At 44.8% G+C, this 10,437-nt stretch overlaps 1 protein-coding gene across 1 annotated transcript in view; it reads left to right on the top strand.

Moving 5' to 3' along the window:
- Positions 1-345: 345 nt before the first annotated feature.
- The window catches only part of vegfc (vascular endothelial growth factor c), a 289,917-nt gene continuing 279,825 nt past the window's right edge, over positions 346-10,437 (top strand). The window contains exon 1 of the mRNA XM_085978215.1: positions 346-948. Coding sequence (XP_085834341.1) covers positions 811-948 — 138 coding nt within the window. The 5' untranslated portion in view covers positions 346-810. The remainder of the gene's footprint in view (positions 949-10,437) is intronic.

Here is a 10,437-nt window from a genome sequence, read left to right as displayed (position 1 = left end):
TGGCGAAAGACTCTGTAATAAATGCAATCTCTTTCTTTGCCTTCCGTACTTTAAAGAGCAGGAGAACATTCTGATCGGGCCCAGAGCGTGCATTGGGCAGACTTGATCAATTCAAGTGGCCACCAACTAGTTAAAAAAAAAACATACAACCTGGAGCGACCTGTCAAAACTTCAGACTGTGGAAGGAGATACAAGCCAGAACTTGACATGTGCATTTTATATTATTTTTGTCGCCACGTGGGGATTGTCAGACCCGTTTCCTGGTTGCGTACAGCTAGAATGTGCACGTGTCCCTCTCTTTCGTATTCCCTGCCAAACTCCTTATATAAATAGTGTAGCCGAAGATCAAATCCAACGTCGTCAGTGTGTGTGTGGGGGGAAAGCGCCGTGGTTAAAAATTGAGGGGGACGCCGGGCTGAGTGCACCTTAAACATGCCAGATTCCCCTCCTTGGCTCACTATTGCCCACCAGTCAGAAGAAGAAGGGGTTTCAGCCCGGATCGCCCATGTCCTCTCAGTGAAAGCTCGACTTCTCCAGGCAACACGTGGATAAACTTTAATTCTACACACACACACACAAAAAAAGTCTCACTTTCCGCTCCATTGAACTATCGTCCACTATCGTCCAAGAACATTTTTCCTGCGATTTTGAAACCTGTGCAACCTTAAGCGCCGTCTTTTTTTTTTGCATTCTCACCCACCTACCCCCCCTTCTTCCTTCCACCTTGATCCGTCAGGAAAAGGCACAAGAGATCGAGGATTATTATTACTTTTATTGCTGCACCGGGACGCCCGCTTCTAACGCCGCCTTATGTTGTATCCCAGCACGAAGATGCTCATTCTGGAGATCACTCTCTTTCTGATTTACACCGCCTTGCTGCAGAGGGACTCCGCTTACGAATCTAGCCAAGACTATTACGATGATTATGAGGAGCTGGGAGAAGCGAAGGTAAGGAGGTATTTTTTGTGTTGTTGTTGTTGCTGTTGTGGTCGAGCTACTGTTCCACAACTGAGCACCTTCCCTGTTCAACAGGCGGCCCAGGAGTTAGCGAGCGGTCACAGACTGTGCACCAAATCTGGGGGCAGAGAGCGGGGGGCAGTTCGCTCAACATATGTAACTTTTTACTATATGTGTAACGTTTTCATATATATATATGCAACTTTTTAGTACATACATATGTAATATTGTAATACATATATGTAACTTTTAACACAATTTTATGTAACACTTAGTACATTTATGTAACTTTAATACATATATGTAACTTTTTGATACACATATGTGCAACTTTTTAGTACATGTAATATTTTAATACATATATGTAACTTTTTAATATATGTAACGTTTTTAGATGTAATTTTTTTACTATAGCGTTGTAATATATATATGCAACTTTTTAGTACATACATATGTAATATTGTAATACATATATTTAACTTTTATGTAACCTTTTAGTACAATTTTATGTAAAATTTAGTACATTTATGTAACTTTTTAATACATATATATAACTTTTTAATACACATACGTAACATTTTAATACATATATCTACTTTTGATTACATTATACACACATATATATATATATATATAAAATAGTGAACCTCTGTAGAATTTTAGAATTTGCAGAACCGATCTCTTTCTGGTGGGGAGAGAGAGCGAACAGAATCGCAAACTTGGGCTGTGGAAGGTTTGCTTTGGGTGCGAGCGCTGGATTGCGCCGCGAGTTTCTGTGCGACCTTGCGGTGGGAGAGAGAGATGGCGAGTGGCCGAGTGTGGTCCGGGTGGGTGTCCGAGAGTCAGGAGGCTTCCCGCCACCCTCTGCACATTAACAGACTGCCAAAGGTTTCAGTTTCCAAATTAAAAAAAAAAGCCCAGACCACTAACAGACGGGGAGGGCGTGGGTCCCGTCCCGCCTTCGCATCGCTTCAATCAGGTCCTGGAGAAAGTTATGGAGTGGCAGCTTAAAAATGTGTGGAGAACTCCCTCCAGTACTTCTCGGCTGAAGTAAGGTGGGCTGTCACTTAGTTTCTTTTTACAAAGAATGACCATGTTTGCAATAATATGTACACATCTCCTCCTCCCCCTTACAAAAAAACAGTAACTTTGTAATGACAGATAATGCGACAATTTATTAATAATGTAGTCTGGTTGGGAAGGCTTCATTTTTGTGTGCTGGGGGGACCTGGCTTCTAGAAGATCCCTGCTGTTTGAGTTCGATGTTTTCACCCAAACTGTGCAAAGAAACAAGAGCGAGGGAAACAAATGTAATCAGTTAAATCCGAGCCAGATCAGAAAATGCTCCTTCTTCAACCCAGGAGAGGACAGAAGCAGGAGGACAATTTTTTAAATAAAAAAAACATAGGAATATTGTCTGTGTTGGGAACTGGAGGAGGGACAGAGGACAGCAAGAGGGAAGGGGAAAGAGTGGAGGAGAGATGTAAAGCACTGAGGGGAAAAAAGATTTAGAGGAATGGATTCGCTGGAGAAAGAATGAATGTTCTGGGGAGAGAGAGAGAGAGAGAGGAAATAAATAAGAAAATCCATGAGTTGGATAGGAACTGAGGAAATTTGACGATTGCTGATTGAGAGCGTGATAGGTGTCACTGTCAGGACAGTGACTGTAAGGTGACAGAGGGAAGGGGAGATACAGGGAGGACACAGATACATAAGAGAGGACAGATACAAGGGAGAGAGAGAATCTGCACTGATGCATAGAGAGGGAGAGAGAGTGGACACACACACACACACAGAAAGGACACAGACGCAAGGGAGAGAGAGGGCACACAGACAGAGTGAGAGGGAGAAAAAGCATAGATACACACAGAGATTCCACAGACAGGTGACAGAGTGTGATAGGACCCAGATACACACATTAACAGATGCAGATCCCACACAGGGCAATCTCACAGACAGGGAGATCTCTCTCTCTCTCTCACACACAAAAGCAGAGACCTCAGAGAGAGACACATACAGACATAGAAAGGTATGTCAGCGACTGGCAAATACAACGCCGTCACATGCATACAGACAAGCAGATGAAGAGTGACAGAGATGGAACAGAGAGAGAAGATGACACAGAAATCATCAATGCCCACACAGAGGCAGAGAGAGACACAGAGCCAGACCAAAGGAGACAGACATGTTAAAGCCACATAAACATAAGGCCCTTTTATATTAGTAGGGAACTGTCAGTGGCAGGAGACTGCTACATCTCTGGGACGGTACACTATCTTATAAAGGAGGTGAACTCTTTCTGTTGACTCGCCATCAGAGACTGGTTCACAGTAAAAAGGTGAGAGAAGTGCTTCGAGGTAGTGGTTCTCTGTTTGAACCGCACTGTGCTGAAGACTGACCAGAAATATAAAAGTTTCAGAAGGAGATACACACAGACACATGTACACAGAAACAGAGAGCGCGGGAGATGCCATAGATACACCATGACACACAGAAACAGTCAGGCAGAGCAATCAAGTGAGTGGAATAAGTGTCAGTGGATGTGTAAGGGGGGGGCGGGTGGAGAATGGCAGGTTTTTAACAGCATAATTACACATTTGGAGAAAGTAGGAGGTGCTGAAGATGTGGTTTTTGCAGTTTTAAAAGGTAAAAGGAGTTCGCTCTCTGCTGTCATAGCTGGAGGGCGCTATCACTCACTGAATGAGGCTACTGTAATTCAGTCAAATCTTCTGCTTAGCTGATTCAAACATTATGTTCACTTTTTCAGAAAAAATTGTGGACTACAGATGTGTTTATGGCATTATGCGCTGTGTGGTACCGCTGAAAACATTTGTCAGCACTGCTGTAAAAGCCTCAAACTCCTGTCTGCTGATGCTGTTATCTGACAGCCACACATGGCTTTCCCTCACAACTGCCTTTTCTCCCACTGGCCTTTCTCCTGTCAGTCTTATTTTGGCTGTCTCTCAGTCTCACCTCTCTGGCTTTTCATCCTCCCTTGCTCGCTGTTCCGCTGTCATTCACAGAACTCGATATTGCACAGTCCAGAAAGTTTCGAAGAGCGCTGACTCCATAAAAACATTTTTTTCTTTCAAAGAGGGAAGGCGCAGAAGAATCACGTGGCATTTTCAACATGTTAATCTCATGTGTGAGTGACGCGCCAAAATAATTTGATGTAATTCACACCTTTTCGGTTGTGTGTGTAAACAAATGAGGTAAAGGTTTGCCAAACACTTGCCATGATAATTGTACCCCTTGTCAAAAAAGTGTAATTATTCCATAAAAGATCAACCAATTTGTTCATATGTTATGAAACCTAGAATGCAGCATTCAGTCTGGGTGTTTTTAAGTACCTGCACAGAGCCTGCAGTACTGAGAGAGAGCTAACATTTGTCCCTCAACCAATCCCACCAAAACAGATTAACTGTTATTTTTGTCCCGTTGCTGTTTGTGGGACCTTGCTGTGTGCAAACTGGCTGCTGTGTTTGCTTATAATGCAACAGTGACTACACTTTAAAAAAACCTAATTCCTTGACTGTGAAGCACTTTGGGATGTCACGATGACATGAAAAGCACGAGATAAATGCAAGTTCTTTCTTTTTTGTGCAACAGAATCACAGTACAACAGTAGAACCTGTGACAGTATCACATTGCAGTTTCGTACCCCGTAGAACCTGTGACTAAGGCCGGGGATTTTGCTTACCTCGGCGGGTCCATGGCGGGCAACGTCAGTGGCGGGCCCCGACCCCGCTGCTGTCTCCATCCCGGCCTCTGAAATGAATTTCTCTTAATTGGGACTGTTAAGCCCGCCCAGCGCGTTTCCTAGCCAGTTAGAGGAAGCGGGTCTGGTGGCGTCATTTGATGACTCGTCATCAGCCGGTTTCTTTAAAGGGACCCTGTCCCAATTGATTTTGTCATTTGTGCTGTCAGTGCTCTACAGCACTGAGGTGCTGCAAACACTGACAATGACCACATAAAGTCACAGGGCTGCACCCAGGCTCTCCCATGACTCCCTCCATTGTTTATGGAGGGGTCAGAGCACACAGGGAGGTCCTCTTCCCTTCCCATGGGCAGAAGAGACCTCCCCAGGATTTCAACACAGCCTAGTGCTCAATGCAGAGGAGGGCACAAACAGGGATGCGGTCAGGGGGACCTGGGTGCAGTGCCGCAAACTTTTCAATGATCCCAGTAGATCACGAAACATTAGTACAAAGCCACAATCAATCTCATCCTGCTGTGCCTTTCATCATATCTCCATCACTCGGCCTTCCTGCACATCCTTGCTCACACCAACTTACCTTGGACCTCCACCCATCCCTCTCTATCTATATTATCACATCCCCATCTCACTAGCAACCCCTCACACTCACCCTCATCCTAGTGCAGTCATACTAACTAACAACACACAAGGGTAGGCACTTGGGTGTTTTATGCAATGTTCATGTAAAGTTTCTGTTAATGTGGTGTCAAGCATTGAAACCTTTATTTTCACCACTTTGTGTTCTTGGACAGATTCGTGTGCACCTTTGGAAGTGGCTTAGTGAGTTGCAGTGAATGGTGATACATAACACCTGCAATGGTGATCAGTGTGAAAGGAATGGCTTGGGCATTGCAGGGATGCTTAATGGTGCTGGTGTGGGGTAGTGCCAACCTGGCGCATCGTGTGGCAGCCAGGGTGTACAGCGTCAAGTGAAGTAAATCTGGCCATGGTGAGGCCACCCCTGACCTCCCGGGCAGCAATGTGGTCGGGTGCTGATGCCCTGTGTCCTGTGCAGCATCAGTTGATTGCGGAGAAGGTTGGTGTTGTTGTTTGTGCTGCTGATGTGCCTGGTGCTGCTGGTGTTGGGGCTGATCATGGTGGGATTCGGAGGACCAAGGTGAGAGAGTATAAAGGGCACCCATGCTGATGGAATAGATGGCAGGTGAAGTAGCGATGACAGAAGCGATCTGTCAATAGCGAGAGAGGTAATGAGGTCATACTGGATGGAGACTTGTGTAAAGACTTGCAGCATCCTGAATCTGTTGTGGAAGTGCAGTGAGGAACAGCTTGTGGCTGAGGGAAGATGCCTCTGTAAGGTGGGAGCTTTTACTTTACATTTGAAGCTGTCAACTCATCAGCTGATTCAATGGCCAATGAATTCCCGCCTCAGCCTGAGAGACATGGTCCATGACTAGCGTGGACCTCATGGGCGAGCTGCCAAATGCAAACGGTAAGCTGAAAATCATTCTTAAGTGGCTCTAAACAAGCCACTAATGATCTGAATTGGGTCGCCCGCCGCTGCCTGTCGGGTCTGCTCAGGACTGACAGACCCGACATCGGGAAAGGCGTGTGGGAGCGAGTTGACAGCAGGTTCCCGACCTGCTGTAAAAATATCAACACTTCCCACTCGACCCGCCACCAATCCCGCCCGCTGATTTCCCCGGAAAATTCTGGCCAGTATCACATTGCAGTCTTATATCCACAAATCCTGTGAGAGCATCACATTGCAGTCTTGTATCCTGTAGAACCTGTGAGAGTATCACATTGCAGTCTTATACCCCGTAGAACCTGTGAGAGTATCACATTGCAGTCTTGTATCCTGTAGAACCTGTGAGAGTATCACATTGCAGTCTTGTATCCTGTAAAACATGTGAGAGTATCACATTGCAGTCTTGTATCCTGTAGAACCTGTGAGAGCATCACATTGCAGTCTTGTATCCCGTAGAACCTGTGAGAGTATCACATTGCAGTCTTATACCCTGTAGAACCTGTGAGAGCATCACATTGCAGTCTTGTATCCTGTAGAACCTGTGAGAGCATCACATTGCAGTCTTATACCCTGTAGAACCTGTGAGAGCATCACATTGCAGTCTTGTATCCTATAGAACCTGTGAGAGTATCACATTGCAGTCTTATACCCTGTAGAACCTGTGAGAGTATCACATTGCAGTCTTGTATCCTGTAGAACCTGTGAGAGCATCACATTGCAGTCTTATACCCTGTAGAACCTGTGAGAGTATCACATTGCAGTCTTGTATCCTGTAGAACCTGTGAGAGCATCACATTGCAGTCTTATACCCCGTAGAATCTGTGAGAGTATCACATTGCAGTCTTGTATCCTGTAGAACCTGTGAGAGTATCACATTGCAGTCTTATACCCTGTGGAACCTGTGAGAGTATCACATTGCAGTCTTATACCCCGTAGAACCTGTGAGAGTATCACATTGCAGTCTTATACCCTGTAGAACCTGTGAGAGTATCACATTGCAGTTTTATACCCTGTAGAACCTGTGAGAGTATCACATTGCAGTCTTATACCCTGTAGAACCTGTGAGAGCATCACATTGCAGTCTTGTATCCTGCAGAACCTGTGAGAGTATCACATTGCAGTCTTGTACCCTATAGAACCTGTGAGAGTATCACATTGCAGTCTTGTACCCTATAGAACCTGTGAGAGCATCACATTGCAGTCTGATACCCTGTAGAACCTGTGAGAGTATCACATTGCAGTCTTGTACCCTATAGAACCTGTGAGAGCATCACATTGCAGTCTTATACCCTGTAGAACCTGTGAGAGTATCACATTGCAGTCTTATACCCCGTAGAACCTGTGAGAGCATCACATTGCAGTCTTATACCCCGTAGAACCTGTGAGAGTATCACATTGCAGTCTTGTATCCTGTAGGACCTGTGAGAGTATCACATTGCAGTCTTATACCCCGTAGAACCTGTGAGAGTATCACATTGCAGTCTTATACCCTGTAGAACCTGTGAGAGTATCACATTGCAGTCTTATACCCCGTAGAACCTGTGAGAGTATCACATTGCAGTTTTATACCCTGTAGAACCTGTGAGAGTATCACATTGCAGTCTTGTATCCTGTAGAACCTGTGAGAGTATCACATTGCAGTCTTATACCCTGTAGAACCTGTGAGAGTATCACATTGCAGTCTTGTACCCTATAGAACCTGTGAGAGTATCACATTGCAGTCTTATACCCTGTAGGACCTGTGAGAGTATCACATTGCAGTCTTATACCCTGTAGGACCTGTGAGAGTATCACATTGCAGTCTTGTATCCTGTAGGACCTGTGAGAGTATCACATTGCAGTCTTATACCCTGTAGGACCTGTGAGAGTATCACATTGCAGTCTTATACCCTGTAGGACCTGTGAGAGTATCACATTGCAGTCTTATACCCTGTAGGACCTGTGAGAGTATCACATTGCAGTCTTATACCCTGTAGGACCTGTGAGAGTATCACATTGCAGTTTTATACCCCGTAGAACCTGTGAGAGTATCACATTGCAGTCTTATACCCTGTAGAACCTGTGAGAGCATCACATTGCAGTCTTATACCCTGTAGAACCTGTGAGAGTATCACATTGCAGTTTTATACCCTGTAGAACCTGTGAGAGCATCACATTGCAGTCTTATACCCACAGAACTTGTGCTGCTGATGGCTATGCCACCATCAGTGACAACGCAGATACTAGAGGCAGTAGCGGCCCATGCCACTAACAGCAATGCCACCCCTCCGTTGACAGCATAAATGCTCGTCATGGGAAGCTATACTTTTTGATTGCAGTTTGACAGCTGATACAGGCCTACCGAATGCAGCACGGTACCTTCCCCAGCCATTGTGAAAAAGTAACAGGGAAAAAAATGCCATTTGCAGCTGGTTGCATGTGGCTCCAGTGATGTAGAAAGCATTGCACAGCATAGGAATATGTACAGCCATCATTGCAGAAGCACTTATGAATTGTGCACCACTAGAGCAGCCAAAGAAGAGGATTACTCTCCTATTCAAAGAAGTTGATGTCTGCCAAGTTGACGGAAAGCTATTTTTACAAATCTATAATTACACAATCCTAGGCAGTTGTGACTCTCCTGATAATAGCTGCTGTGGCCTCGGTTGTTCCTGGACTGTGGGTGATAACAGGCTGATGGCATTAACATTGACGTGTTGCATGCTGCAATGTGCAAATCTATCTTTTAACTTCAATGAAAAGCCTAGTTCCTTCCCGCCCCCCACCACAAAAAAAAAATGAAGAGCTGTAGAGACCATCAATGTTTATATATAAACATTATTAATTTCATGGCAGAAAAAAAAATATTTTTCCCTTACTAAATTCAATGGCCCAGAAATTGCTGGAAAAGTAATGGTGAGTTCACGGCGCCCACTATTATTAGTGCGTAAAAAGCCCCAAGCAATTTGCGGCGAGGAAGAGATACACCACGTGTTCCGATTCTCCGGGACAATTTGCCGTTAGCCTCACCATAACCGCAATAATTACCATCTCGCATGAGCCTCCCCATTGTGCGTCACGAAATTGCTGAATTTACGCCGTTAATATGAATGAATCTCGCCGCAGTCATTTAGGGAGGGTATTTCATGTCATAAGGACCCTGTTAATGACATAATTTATTGTCCTGAAATGAAACTCGATCTTGGAGGCCCAGAAATGGAACAATGAAACTGTGGAGTTGCACTCCCGCAGGTAGTAAATTGTGCCGAAAGGATTTTTTAAAATGTTCATTTTTTTCTTACTTTTCCTTTCTGTCTCTTTTTCCTCTATGTCTTAATCCACTCTCTTTCACTCTCTTTATTCTCTTTCTGTATCTAATTTGACTCTAATTCACCTTATTTTCTTCTCCATTGTTCACTCTATTTCTTTCTCTATTCTTTTGCTTCATTGGTTAAGAAGATATACAGGGCCTTGGTGAGACCACACCTGGAGTACTGTGTGCAGTTTTGTTCCCCTTACCTAAGAAAGGATATACTTGCCATAGAGGGAGTGCAGCGAAGGTTCACCAGACTGATTCCTGGGATGACAGGACTGTCGTATGAGGAGAGATTGGGTCGACTAGGCCTGTATTCACTAGAGTTTAGAAGAATGAGAGGGGATCTCGCTGAAACGTATAAAATTCTGACAGGGCTAGACAGACTGGATGCAGGGAGGATGTTTCCTCTGGCTAGGGGCTCAAGAACGAGGGGTCACAGTCTCAGGATACGGGGTAGGACATGTAGGACTGAGATGAGGAGAAATTTCTTCACTCAGAGGGTGGCGAACCTGTGGAATTCTCTACCACAGAAGGCTGTGGAGGCCAAGTCACTGAATATATTTAAGAAGAAGACAGATAGATTTCTAGACACAAAAGGCGTCAAGGGGTATGGGGAAAGAGCGGGAATATGGTATTAAGTTAGAGGTTCAGCCATGACCATATTGAATGGCGGAGCAGGCTCGAAGGGCCGAATGGCCTACCGCTGCTCCTATTTGTCTATGTTCCTATAGACCATTGGACCTGATGTTCAAGAGGCACCAGATGCCCCATTGACCTCGTCGCACTGTTATCAGCTCACACTTCCAGCAATTTACAGCACAAAAATAATTAACATTAGTTTCAGTATGACTGTTCTGTGAGCACGTTATCGATGCAGTGAAGGCACTTCTTGGAAATGGATGTATCATCAAAACAACTTAACTGTTGCACAGACTGGCT

The sequence above is a fragment of the Somniosus microcephalus genome, chromosome 1 (assembly GCF_052327205.1).
Source record: "Somniosus microcephalus isolate GS21.2 chromosome 1, FLI_Smic_1.0, whole genome shotgun sequence".
Lineage (NCBI taxonomy): Eukaryota > Metazoa > Chordata > Chondrichthyes > Squaliformes > Somniosidae > Somniosus > Somniosus microcephalus.
The sequence above is the reverse complement of the archived record's forward strand: the minus strand, read 5'-3'. Positions and strand labels throughout refer to the sequence as shown.